Source organism: Typopeltis vanoorti, chromosome 14, assembly GCF_054136105.1.
Source record: "Typopeltis vanoorti isolate ZY-2024b chromosome 14, IOZ_Tvanoo_1.0, whole genome shotgun sequence".
Classification (NCBI taxonomy): domain Eukaryota; kingdom Metazoa; phylum Arthropoda; class Arachnida; order Uropygi; family Thelyphonidae; genus Typopeltis; species Typopeltis vanoorti.
The window spans coordinates 47,448,771-47,463,340 of record NC_143562.1 but is presented as its reverse complement, the minus strand read 5'-3'; the positions used below and the strand labels follow the sequence as shown (position 1 = coordinate 47,463,340).

The following is a 14,570-nucleotide window of genomic DNA, read 5'->3' as shown; positions in this document are numbered from 1 at the left end:
TCGAATAGAAAATAGAAGAATCAGAGCTATAGCCATTACTAAATTCTTTGAGTATTCAACTAGTAACCTATTTGCAATTCTTAACATTTTGCCATTACGGAAACTTTATCTACATAATTGTATACTATATTTAAGAAATAACATTTTAAAATTTTCTGTATATAATGTGGACTATGGTTTGCTTGTGGCCGGTACTTGCAAGTAGTTCTCAAAACAAACAAAGAAATTTTTCACAAATCAGTTGAGCACTTAGCAACAAGCAGCTACAATAAATTGCCCAATAAAATAAATTCTCTAACACCAGGGTACACTTTTAGAAAAAGATCGAAAGACAACCTCATGGGAAAAATAATGTTGAATGTTATTTTGAACGTATATTATAGAAAATTACTCCAATATTATATATTACGTCTCGATTATTTTCTGTTATGTATTCGTTTATTTATTTAATTTTTTTATTGATTGTTTATAATACAACAACATTGTATTTTTATAGTAACCAGTATGGCTACAACCCTTGGTTACACGCAATGTACAGTTCTTTCTAATCTATTTCCATTTGGGAAATAGATTAGAAAGAAGTGTATCTATTTCCAAGTATCTATCTATTTCCATCTTGGAAAATAATTGTAAGAATAACCCCCATGTTTAATCAAATTGTAATAATTTGTTGTTTTTCTTTTAGGATATACAGTATAAGAAGAAATGTTTTAATATCATCTTTTTTTCTAGGTGTTTATCAGAATTTTTTTAGCCCCCCTCGTAAAAGGACAAAATGAATCTCCTGTTTGATAGCTGTCAAAGAAAACCGAATACTTTTCACGATTAGAGTAAAAAAAAAAAATACATTTTTGTAATTTGTGTGTGTGTGTGTGTGTGTGTGTGTGTGTGTGTGCCTGCGTGAAGTATCGAAGTGAAGAAAAACGCGTTAGCACGTTGCTTTTATACAATGCTTTTCTTTCCAAAAGTCGGCGAAACCTTTCCAAGCTTTAATATCGTATGTTACAATAGATGACAGGATCCTGTGTATGCACGATTATTAGAACTCAAGTCATAATGCCATTCACTTACTGACTTTATACTAACCTTAATATGTAAACTGGCTGTAATTCTAAACGATCCAAACCAACTCATTCCAAATTCAGAGAACTTTTAGGAAGTGTAAGAAGAAAAGATTTTAAACTAATAATGCTATTCCTCAGTAATATTGACGACTCCACGAAACGGACGGTGTTTCGAAAAGACATTCATTGGAATGGCTTAGCCATTCTCAGAATAACGTATTTCAACATATTAGAGCCAAGACAGATATTGCACAAGCACCGAGATTTCAGTAAACATGAATTTCATCCTCTAAGCAACATTAATTCGTTAAGGCACGAAAGCAAAACTTGGTGACGTCTGTGTTTCACAAAAAAAAAAAAGCGAACAACTGCTTAAAAATAATATTCACTAAGTCACATTACATTAAATCGAGTCGCCACATCCGAAGGTGTAGGATATGACTAGTGATAACACCCATCTATAATTTTATGGTTTAGTTCACAACACCAAAAAACAAAATAAATACAACATATATATATATATATATATATATATATATATATATATATATATATATATATATATATATATATTAATATTTCACTGGCTTTATAACCATGATTATAAACAGCTTTTGACAAACTGTTCTGCGATGATGATTAAGTGCAAACTTTTCGCTGATATAAAACTGGTATTTTTTTTTCCGTTTGGTTTTCTGAATTAAACTGCAAAATAACAGATGAGCAACTGTCATTACCTAACCCTATTTACACCTTTAGTAACGATGTAACCATCACTCTCCTTACAGATAAAGACTTTGGTGAAATAATTATTGGGATAGGACTGTATTTTAAAGGAAGTAAACTGCATAGTTCAGAATCAGAAGCATGTAAGTCTTTGGCACTGATCAAACCTTTCTTTATACCTATTTTCATCAATTTGTGATAATAAGTCAGGTACTTTTGATCAATCTTCTTTCGACAAGACCTAACCAGTACATGTAATGTTATTGTACCTACTGGTCTGGCCTTCCCTTTCTCTTCAGAGGTGTTGTTTTGGATTGAAATCGGGACTCTGAATGAGTTGAACAATTAAGGTTTCTACATCATTTTTCTCATACCATATTCACAATAGTACTTACAGTATGCACTTACATTTCTATGGAATAGCAGAATGCGGTCCAGTTGTGGACCGCATTCTGCTTATTGCAGGTCTCAATTATCTTGAAAAAGTTCCAAAATGGAACTTTTTCAAGAACCTTTGGTCTCCAGAGCAAGGAGACCAAAAGAAAATACACTTTTCTACTACTGCTAACCCTACACATTCTCTGAATTCAGGATTCATCGTTTCTATGTCACATTACCATCGTTTCAGCTACCGTTTGGTCTACTGAAGTAAGTTCCTAGTCTTCCTTGCACTTAATAGCAAAAGGGGAATCCTGCCATTTCTGTCTGCAGATCATTTTGAGTACTGCTGATTTTGGATAATGAAGTCTTTTTCCAATGGAAAAATACTGCATTATCCAAAAAGACTGTGCAGTGATGATGGTGAACGAATAGGCCACTGATACTACTGATATTTTCTGAATTGGCATCTGCTGACATAAATGTGCAGTCGACTGTACATATGTAAACCTTTGTTTGTTTGTTTTTTTTTGGGAGGGGGCGATGCTCGAGATAGCGCTAACGTAAATGGGAGTTGCAGTATAATGTTCGAAATATTACTTGGATATTTTCTTCATGTGAGATACTATCATCAGCACTATTTGACGTTAATATATTCGAATAATTTCTAATTCCGTTAAAGAACTGAATTCCATGGCCTTATTTTTGACTAAATATATAAAGAATCAAAAAAGCCTTTATATTGTTTTGGTTAAATATTATTTAATTAAAATAATACTTTTAATAATTTTAATACTTTTAATAGGAATTTCTCTTTAAAAGTTTGAGTATTAATCGTTTAAGATATAAAACACTTTCACTCTGTTAATTCACTACGAAACAATAAAATAATAAACTTTATGCTAATCAGAACAAATATGCAGAGATTCCATTTTAACGATATGTTTGTTTATTGTGCCGATTTGGCAAAAATTACTCTTTCTCTTCTTATTATGGCCGGCACGTGCGATATTTAATATCTTCTAAAATGCGGATAACCTTGCTTCAGTTTTTGATTTTATTATCTTCTTAGACTTGTGCTGTCATTTATGAAGTCAAAGATTAAAGTCACCATTAAGCAATGGAAACTGCATTTTATATACTAAAATCAGGATGTTTCATATCAACATGGTAAGTGTTCCACGATAAAATCTTATTATTATTATTATTATTATGTGATACCTCCAGGGAGTCCAAAGACTCATAGAGGGAGAGTGTCCCAAGAGCATCGAAGGATTGAGCCGATGAACATATAATCGCAATTAAAATCGAAGTTGGTAAGGCCAGTGTATTATATATTAATTGTGTGTGTGTTTATTTGGCCAGTTTGTAAATCTTGCGAGATAAAAAAAAAATCCAGCTTCCGGGGGTGGAAACACTTATATCTGTGTACGACACACTTTGGTTGGATATACTTGGGTTCGAAACCCATCTAAGATGTATAAGGGCTTTACAGCTGAAGGACTTCGAACCCAGATCTTTCCATCTAGAGTTCATTCTCGTATTTTAATCTAGAACTTTATAATTCTTATATAATAATATTTTACATATATAATTTATCTCATCTCAACAGTTTTGCTCAACTTTGTCCAAATTTCCAACCCAGAGGTATAATTATTTTTAATTTCTAAATTAACTTTTTGTACCAGTCTCATACTCGAGAGGTGGGAGAACTTATAGTATATCAATACAGCGTGTGTGAGTTTAGTGTTGAGTGGACAGAAGGAATGTATTGATGTTTTCTCTTGAACAGTTGAACGAATACAGACGAACATCGTTGTTGTTGTTTTTTACATCGAATGTACAAACTTTACATATTTGGAACTTGAATGAATGAATTCTATTTTGAAATAAAATGTTTTATGACCAGACAGAAATTACTCTTCCAGTTCGATTACCAAGTTACAATTCAAGAACAACCGATATCACTGCGGATGGTCTCCCAAATTTAATATACTGCAGAGTGCTGAAAATATTGTCAAGAACCGGCATTGTAGAAGAAAATAAATGCTTATCATCCATAAATTTATTATTATTAAAGTTTTGTTTTCCTTTTGACTTCATGAAAGCTTTATTTTGTACAAGACAATTCTGTGTATAATAATATTGATCATAGTAATTTATTATCTTTTATTTGTATCGTAAAATGAGTAAAATTTCTTCTGTTAAATGGGAATTCAATGATTTCATGCTATGTTTTGGTGTTAGAATATCTGGTTATTGTAAAGTTAAAGTGGTGACATTTTGTCTTCATCGTTCTACAACATGACCCTTTTATTTATCATCTTTCTTTTGCTAGTGAAATCCGAGCTGGCTAGTTGTAATTATAAAATTCAACTGCTAGCCAACTAATTATTAATTATAGATGGAATGAATACGGAGAGAAACTTGCGATCTATCAAAGTCGGAAATAACTACATCAGTTTGGAGATTCGTGTTTATTATGCCAAATTCTTCAGTGATAAGAAATAAATTGCACCTTTTTTTCAGTAAAAAAAAGAAGTCGGTTGAAAGCTTCTAATTTCCGTTCAATGTTTACTGAACGTTTATCAAGTGTGGTAAATGCATTTTATCTCACAGAAAAATCAAAGCGTTTCCCCTTATCCAGAGAGGGGAACTAAGGTTTTCTTAATATTTCTTTCCGAAAAAATAAATAACTTAGTCTGAGTACAAATCCATTTTGTCCCAATTGCCACACAATTATTTTTTGTGATTATTTCGATTCATTTCTTAGATATGTTCTCAGTTTTCCGATTTAAAAAAATATTAACTATTTCTGTATGTACAAGGGGAAGATGACAGTGGAAATGAGCTCAATATTTTTATCAACTATTTTTTGTCTTTAAAAATCGAAAACATATTTTAAACAACGTAATCTTTTCAAATCAATACACATTTTTGTGACTAAGTGACTAAAGTTAGGAATATTTTTTCATACTCAGACATGAAAATATATATACATACTGCAGTGCGCACTGAAAAATCATCATTCAGTTTGTAAAAAGAATAAAACACACGAATAAACTATTATTGTTTATTCGTGTGTTCTATGAAAATACAGTAAGAAAACTAAGGCCACCAACCACGTGTATTGCGTTGGTTTGTTAAATGTGTTTATTTTCTCCAGATTGTTCGTTTGTCATTGCAGAGGTAACAACCCAAAATTCCGGGAGGAGGAAATCTCTGCTACCTCCGTAGGGATAATCCTGATAAACAAGAACATTACTAAAATCTTTACAGCTACATAAAACTCTGCCTCAAATGGAAATTAAAATTTTCGAAATCCAAATATTCGCTGAAAATTGAGATAACACAGAAGGAAAATCACCACAAGGTGCCTACTATTGCTCTCCTTTTGCATGTTCCGTTACATTAGTAACAGAGTGTGCGAAAAGTTGCCATTATCCTTCTTTTTCTTCTTTCTTCTGCGGCTAAAATCCTATAGAATGTCAATCTCGAGTCTGAAAAATATCATCACATATTTTTAATCTCAGTACTAATTTTATTCCTATACAGTGCTATTATTTGCTTTCATCAAAATGTTTCCTATCGCCTTTAATATCCAGCTCTGGTTCCAGTCGATACACTAAACATGCTTTCATATAAGAAACTCGCACTTCTTCAACATGTCGCCGCGTATATTGTGAGCAAGATCTCTCGCTGCAAGGGCGTGAGCATAGCCACAAATAAGCTATTAAGCTTCCATTAAAGGATTATATAGCAAGTGGAAAGCAAGTCTTCACATATGTCAAAGGACATCATCACACCTGGACTTCACGAAAATTAAGAAAATAATTGTCAAGTGACCGTCGAAGAAGAACCAAAAAGACTTCAATTTAGGGAGGTAAAATAATAGAAACAAGATATATTATACATCAATCCTTATTTCATAGCTAAATAATGGATTGAAACGCAAAAAGGTTCGAAAATAGATCGCAGTACTTCTGAGAATACAACCTACAACATCATTGGCGATGCATTGGCTTGCAATATGTAAAAGACAAGGGCTTGGTTACGGTCGTATATGAGTTTTTTATGAGTAAATGAGTGACAAGTAAAAAGTAATAAATTATTAATACCTCTTAGTAAATAATTACTAATAAATACATCTGTCCTTATTTACTAGTAAATAAATAAGGGTAGATTTAGAATATCCCTATTTCTCTTATTTAAATAGCCAACTGAAACCTTTTAGACTGCTCTTTAAATTACAATTAAGTAGTGATCGAGAGTTCACTAATGAAAACTGCAACATTCCAACATAAGATTGCTATAGTAGTGATATGAGGATTTTTGCTATCTTAAAATTTTTGATTGGTCTTTGATGAGAAACAACGGTTCGAAACAGCTCCATGCCAGTGAAACCTTAATTAAAAGCACTAATAAAAGGCGAATATACGGGCTCATCAGCGAAGCTCATGTCTTTTAAGTAGTGCAGACCAATATTGAGAATACAACCAGGTTGTATTCTCATAAGCTCTCTCTGGTCTGTTTTCGAAATGTTTACTTTTCAGTTAACAATTTGGCTATGAAATAAGGGTCGATTTATAATGTCACTTATTTTTATTATTCCAGATGACGTTCCGATGTTTTTCTCCCTTCACACTACGTAAATTCATTATGATAGTTAGTTGTATTTCCTTAATTCCAACAAAGATCTCACAATGTTCTCTGATTTCTTGAATTCAGAAAACACCTAAGCCGTCATTAATTATATTTGATAATAACTGTATTGGTATTATCTGCTTGAATACTAATTGATGGATATCTTTGACAAAGCGCAGTCTTTAATGAAAACTATTTCGTTAGCTGTGATAAAGGTTGCCAAATATACATAAGCATCAACTTAAGAGCCTTCAAATAACAGAATAAATTCAAATTTGAATTCAAAGACTTGAAAAAAACCTTTTCGTACAAATCAACAAACAACTGACCATAAGTTCTATGTAAAAATAACAAAATTAGTTATAATCTGGTATTCCAGCAATATAAAGAATAACCATTGAAACAATGACGTTTAACATTTATATGTATGGGACTATTTTATAAGCCTACTTCCGTGATAAGATGACACCGTCATTTGGGCATGTGTTTCCCTCAGGATCAAAAAGCTGAAAATTGCGAGTAAAACTGTCTTTCGATTAGGAAAAAGAAATCATGGAACTATTTTACATCTGAGTTTTAATGTGACTCCCACAAACAAAAACGTTGTTAACCTATCATACATTAGTATCGTGTGTGGATTAAGGGTTATATAACCTTGAAAGTATGCTAGAGATTTCAGGTCTCCAAAAAAAAAAAGCGGATAGCCTCAAATTGATGATCAAATTCATCTTCAGCCTAAAAAAATTCACAAAACCCTCAGTAGTAGCAGTACTCGAAAGCAAAGAATTCAAAGACTCTCTCTCTCTCTCTCTCTCTCTCTCTCTCTCTCTCTCTCTCTCTCTCTCTCGGTTCATCGCCTGTTAGCTTGCTTATATACACATATACGTAGCGAATAACGCATACGTAATCACACATATACACTTAATAGCACGCTATTTGTATCGATAAATGAATACAAAAATAAATAAAACTACTAGATTACTGCTGCTGTCAAGCATTGTAAAACTCTCTTCTCTGCATAGCTCCAATGTAACGCAGTGAATCACTATATTACGAATAATGGTTTTATTTTGAAATATTCTCTAACTTCAATCGATTGTGAATTAGTTCTTGGCTTGATCTTTTGAAAAGTTCGGAAATAGATGCTTACACATCATAATATAAGCACAGTGCATTACTAATAAGAAAACTAACAGGAGAGCTACACAAGTAATAACTGTGTAATGGACTGAGTACAAAAATTTCTGAGATTCAAAATTATATTGTGAAAAATCTAATACAAAATTCTGTATACAGCGTCCGGTATTGAATTTACATGTTTTAAAATAAATAACGAGTTTAATAAAACTAAACAAATATAACACTACAAGTTTTGGAAATCGTCAGACTTACATCTACAAGGGTGTTAGTAAAAGTTGTAACAAAAAAGAGAGTAGAAACAATTAATTACACATGTCAGATGTTATTATCAGAACTTCACAACTGGCACATCTAAACAAGTCACCAGAATAAAATAAAATAAAAAATGTTAAAGTAATTATTGTATGTGTGTTGGAACAATGCTAGATGCTGCTTTCACGTTCTGTTGCATCGCACGTGTTGTATCCTAGATCCGCAGCAGTTAGATTTTTAATGAAAGTACGACCAAACATGATGTAGGATTAGGCCTTAATTTTTGATACATTGTGTGTGGATCCGTAGCATTTGAGAGGCTTTTTTGTAAAACAATTATGATCAATATAAGTCTTTGTGGTTACCGAAAAACTATTAATGGCCTGTGGTAGTAGTTTGAGATGCCAAATCAGATTTTTGCTGTCTTCTTCTTTTTTTTTTCCCGACGTCTCTTACGTGTTCACACATGATGATCTCCCGCGATCTTCCATCTGATCTACATAGCAAATGTCACAAGAGCAATGAATCGCATAAAAGCCTGGTTTTTTTCAGAGGATAATGTGGAGGTTTTGGTAGATATAAGAATCTAGAGATTTTATGCAATAGCAAAAAGTCACTTTAATGTTGTACTCAGGGAGCAAAGTTGCCACTTTGTAACATTCTTGATATAAGGTAGAATGATTGCATTTTTAAAATCGTGTTTAAGTAAAGGAGCTGTAGGAAGTATATTAAGAATTTTGTTGATTTGATCGTCTGGAGTTCATAACCACTGAGTGTGAGATTATGCCTCAGGTAGCGCAGTTATTCATTCAAAATAATCGACGTACTGGCCATATTGTATGCTCTATCTCGTAATGCTTTAATCACACCTATCTTTTGTAATGGACGATGGTGTGGAGTGGCATGTAAAAATCTTCCAGTTGCGGTAGGTTTCTGAAAAAGACAATCTTTATTTTTCTTTCTTGTTTGTTTCGTCAAGGATATGAAGAAAAGGTATTTTGTTGTGATCTTCCAGTTCACGAGTGAATTTTATATTGGGATGCAAGCTGTTCAGACAGTCTTTGAAACGAATTAAGCCATCCATTGTTCTTGCCCAAATAACGAAAATATGTAATGTAACCGAGTTTTTGGTTTCTTGTGGCGGTTTTTAATAGCATTCATTTCAAAATTTTCCATGAGGAAGTTGGCAAGTCCTCGTTTGTTCCCAATATTTGTCCTGAAATATTGGGAACATACAGTGTTTGAATAGTCTAACTGTCTGGTGAGGAAAAGGTTTACAAGCAGATCCACTGTGTCATCCCTAGGCACATTACTCAAACGACTGACTACATTTAAACTTGCCAGAATGTCAGACTCTCTATACTTAAATCTTTTACCTTTCAATAAAATGTAAGCTATTATTCACATATGATTTTGTCTTTCCTATGTGTGGAACTACCAGGTTCGACAGTTACTTTGCCAAGTTTGAGGTCGGGGAATCTCTCCCATCTACAATAGGCCGTAACAGAATATCTTTTTTTGTGTATTTTGGTGGCCCATAAATTCTTGGGACTAATGGATGTTTAGATGATGAAGATTTTTTCAATTCTTCTTCCAATTAGGTAACTTTTTAATCAAGCAAGTCATTAGCTATATATGTGTATGCCATGTGAGATTCCGATCTAAGGCTAAATAGGTGTTAGAATCTTTTAATAGGCTGTTCATTTTTCTTATGCATTCGTCTGTGTTCATAACCACTGTTGTATTTCCTTTGTCTCCCTTGACTATTTCTATGTTTCTGTCTCGTCGTAATTCGGTAAGAGCTGTTAACTCCAATTTCGGTATGTTTCTAGGTGGTAATTTAGTTTTGAGTTTGTAATAAAGCTGAAGTCTAAATGGACCAGGTCTACAGGGTCTCTTGGAAGATTGTATATTCCTTTTATATGTCCACTTTTGGAATGTTCGGTGAGTATAAGGCAAAATTAAACCCTTTAGCTAAGAGATTCTTTTGGGTGCCAGATAGGTGTTTGGAAGAAAGATTAATGACAATTTCTTGAGTAGTCTAGATGTTTTTCTTGTTTTTCTTTTTCTTGTTGAAGCAAGTTAAATTTTTAATCAAATTCTCTTTCTCTTTATTGGAAACAGCTGCTTTGTTGTATGTAGGTTCGTCAATAATTTCCCATAAGTCTGCCGGTAGTAACGTTCCTGGTTCACTATGTACAGTGAACGTATCATGATGTAGCTCTGAAAGCTGTAATCGAGTGGCTGAGATACGCTCTCCTAACATCACCAGACCAGTTCTGTTTTCTTGTAGATTCTATCTGCTTTGTCTGAATGGAATGTATGCTTGATTCTCAAGAATTTAGGTGTAATACCTTTGTCTATACATCGCACCAGAAACTTTAATATATTGATGAAGTTCTTACGTTTGATGCGAATTTCTCTAGTTTTGTAACTGAACACCATAACATTATCACCGGCAGACTTTTGGGAAATTACTAACAGATTTACATACAACAAAGCCACAGCTGTTTCCAATAAAATGAAATATAACTTGATTAAAAACTTAACTTGCTTCAAAAAGAAAAAGAAACGATGCGAGTCTGACGACTTACGAAGCTTGTAGGGTTATATTTGTTTAGTTTTATTAAACTAATATTTATCTTAAAGCATGTGGTCTCAATACTGGAAGCTATCTATAAACCTGCTAAACCGCAGAAACTTACGTATTCATAGTACAAAATTCTTGAACATTCCAAATTCAGTATTTTAAAAAATGTTCTGTATTGTATTCAGAAAAATAAAAATTAAAAATGATTCTATTAATAGACTCATTTTTGATTCTATTAATTCTGTTGATTCTATTAATTTTGATTCTACTAATTATTCTGTGATTAAATGTCCAATAAAATAAACTTAAACTCTATCTGAATTCTGAAAATTTCTCGCGTAGCCTCTCTAATTACAAATCAATATAACATAGTATACTTATATAGCTAAAAATTATACCTGTAAGAAAATCTATTAATCGCATAAGCTTATTTTCTCTGAAATTAATTAGTATATGTTACTTAAATTTGAAAGAATAATTTCAGTCGATCAAATGTGACGTCAGATATTTATAAATTTACAACAGAATCATTTCTTTATGGCGTAGCTAGCCTTGTGAAATTGGTATGCTTTTATAGCGCTTTGAGGCATGAAGGATGACCATTATAAGTTCGATTCTAGTCATCGACTATAGAAACGTTTTTTGGGCCTTTCCTCGGCAGGTTTCTGAGTTAGTTGATCTTTGGTAGCAAAAAGCAGGGTTTGCTTCCTATGAAATATTGAGTATTAAATCGTATATATCAAAACTCGACGAAACTTGCACCATTACAGACAATAATATGAGTGTTAGGGCTTAGTTCCACGAGATGGATGCAGTTCTCTCTCTCTCTCTCTCTCTCTCTCTCTCTCTATCTCTCCTATATTTCTATAATTCCATAATTCCTATTAAACGATGAAGCCAAAGTATTACAAAAAACTGCACACTTCATGCCTCCTCTAATCCTTCGTTAAAAAGACATAGGAAGAATCCTGAACAGCCAAGATACCAACAAGTCTTCTGATCCTAATGGTTACCTCCCCAGTTATGCTTAAAACTTGTGCACCTGTAGAAACACATTCTGTATTGTCTTTGCAATCTTTCATACTCATCTGGCACCTTCTTTTCAGCATGGAAACATGCATCGCACAATCTCAAAGAAAGAAGATAAAAGCCTTGTTCCACAGCAAGATCTCCTTGCCAACATCATCTATCTATGCACCAAATAATTCCTCAATACACACTAAATGACAATAGTACTATGCTAATTTGCCTGTTAATGGATTACAAGTTTTACATGTCTTTCTGTACATGCGTTTTCAAAAATATAAATATTCTTTGAAGCAGCTATATGATTTTTTCCCTAATTAATAAATAGTACTTACCATTTCTCAGATTGAAGTTCTGGTAGCCATTGATATGTCCTTTATAAAAGAAAAGTAATTGACACAAACTCAACAAACACATTACTGATATTATTATGTAATAAAATAATTACGTACTACCTAACGTGGAGATAGCTTTGCTCTCGCAACGACGACCTCTGAATCCATCCGCACACCTAAAAAAGAAAATAATGTATTAAGTTATATTTTCATAAAAAATCACTTACGAGCAAGTTGTCAAGTAAATGAAATAATACAATGCACCCGATTTGCTGTTGACTATTATATAAAAAGGATAAAAGCATTTTCATAAAAATAAAAGTTGAAAAAATTCTCTAGGTATATTGTGTTTGTGAGAATGTATTTCTTATTTTTAATAATAATATATCAGCCTGTGGTTATTCACCAGTATGTTTTTTGAATAATCCCCTTCTTCTTCCATTGTATTACACTAAACGCCATGTAAAATATGTCATATGTTGTGTTACCGAGTAAAAATAAAAACTGCTTCTTTAAAAATTAATATTGAACATACCCACTTGAATAATAAATTGCCCACAACATATATTCAACAAGAATGGTAATATAATACTTCGTACACTGAAGCAGTGTAAGGGAACCATGTCTCTTCTATAAAACGTTACTGTAAGAATCAACAGTAACAACATAATATGCTACTGAAGCCAATTAGGTACGTTAATTGCGTGTATTTCGGAGCTAAGGAAAAATAAACTATTTTCATGTAGGAAAACCCTGTCACCTTAAGTATGAGGCATATTTAATCACCCTGAGTTGGAAGGCTTTTATATAAGTTCCATTGTGATCGAACCCAGGTTAATTTTTCTTTTAGTATTTTTACTAAGCATAAAAGTGAAGCCTAAACCACTGGATCACGGGATCAGTTCATATAAGTTATTTTTTTGACCCAATTTCGGTTCTGTGTCCAATTTTTGACATTTTGTACCATTTCATACTCTAAATAGAAATTTCGAAGCGTTTAGAGAACCTGTTAAGCGCAGTCAATAGTGACCACGTCCTTTTGTTGGATGAATCCCTCATAACATAAATTGGATTTATAAAATCTAAGTAACTCAAGCCATAACAGACTATTGAGCCTAATATGTTATTGAAAGAAGAAATGAAGTATAGTACCTACACCAAAAAGCGATATCTTGGAAAATATGTACAGGGCTACTTTACATCGGTCGTTTTAAAGTAGCTCTGTGCATATGATGTACTCGATGACGCTGTTCGGATGGAAATACCTGGGTTCGAAGCTTGTCTAAAAAGCGAAGAACCTTTATCATTGCTTTTTAACGGAAGATGAATTATCATTTTCACACTGCTTCCAAAAATTCGGGTTTTTCATCTCGCAAAAACAGACAGACAGGCCAGAAGAATATACGCAATTAGCAGTCACTAATTGCAAATATGTTACGAGGATTAATTAGGTTTCAAAGAAGCCACATTACCTGGTATTATAGGTGACTGAGCCTTACATAACACGAAAAATGGGATGGGGATGGAAACCGTGTGCTCCACCAGATCAATGTGTATTGTAGCCGAATGTGATATCACACATCAATTGGTTTGTAAATACACCCCAAATACACCCGAAAATGAGAGAGTGCAGTAAAAGCGTATCATTACAAATATTTGTGTGATGAAAGGATCAGAATGCATAAAGGAACAACCACATAGGAAGACAAACTTTTGTTTTCATGTATTTGGATGACTTAGATTACTGTTCCTATTCAGTTCTGTTTGGATTGGGTGGTTGTTTTGAATTTACGGCCAAAGTATATAAGGCTATGTGACTAATGTATTTCAGTTGCGTATGTTTTTTTTTAATCAGATTTTTCTTGCTTTGCGAAATGATAAAAACTAAGTTGCTGTGAGTGAAAAACCCTGCCACTTCTATATGCAACTAGCTAACTCGATTTCAGTTGAAAAGCCATTATAAAGTTTCTTCGTATCCTAGTTAATCTTTTAAGCTTGTTTCTGAGTTTTGTACGGAAGTGAAGGGCATTAGTAGAACTGATATCCAATAGTGAAACCCTGTGCAACATACTACAAGTTAAATTATTTACATGATAACTTATTTTTTGCGTGTGCGAATATCTTTGGACGTACTACTACAGTTAGCTGAGATATTTGAAAACTCCATGTTCTTTATCTAAAATGCTTATATCATTTGTCCAGTATGTCAGGTAATTATCAAATAAATAATCGAAAAGTAATACAAATATATATATTTTTTTAGTTTTGTTACTCATCAGCAGATAGAAAACATACTTACAAACAAACATATTCTCCAACGGCCTCGTAGAGATAGCATTTAGCTCCATTCAGGCAATACTCGTATTCATAAGGAGGACAGGGTTGTCCTTTTAGAGGCCACAAGGTGGAATCTAT

The 14,570-nt window shown here is 33.0% G+C and overlaps 1 protein-coding gene across 3 annotated transcripts in view; it reads right to left on the bottom strand.

The window, feature by feature from the left end:
* Nucleotides 1–14,570, bottom strand: part of LOC150099427 (protein vein-like) — a 384,314-nt gene that overhangs the window by 87,139 nt on the left and 282,605 nt on the right. For all 3 annotated transcript variants that reach the window (XM_090403331.1, XM_090403332.1, XM_090403333.1), the window contains exons 4-5: nucleotides 14,455–14,566; nucleotides 12,273–12,331 (exon numbers count right to left, since the gene is read on the bottom strand). In XM_090403331.1, the coding sequence (XP_090259457.1) occupies nucleotides 12,273–12,331; nucleotides 14,455–14,566 (171 nt within the window). The remainder of the gene's footprint in view (nucleotides 1–12,272; nucleotides 12,332–14,454; nucleotides 14,567–14,570) is intronic.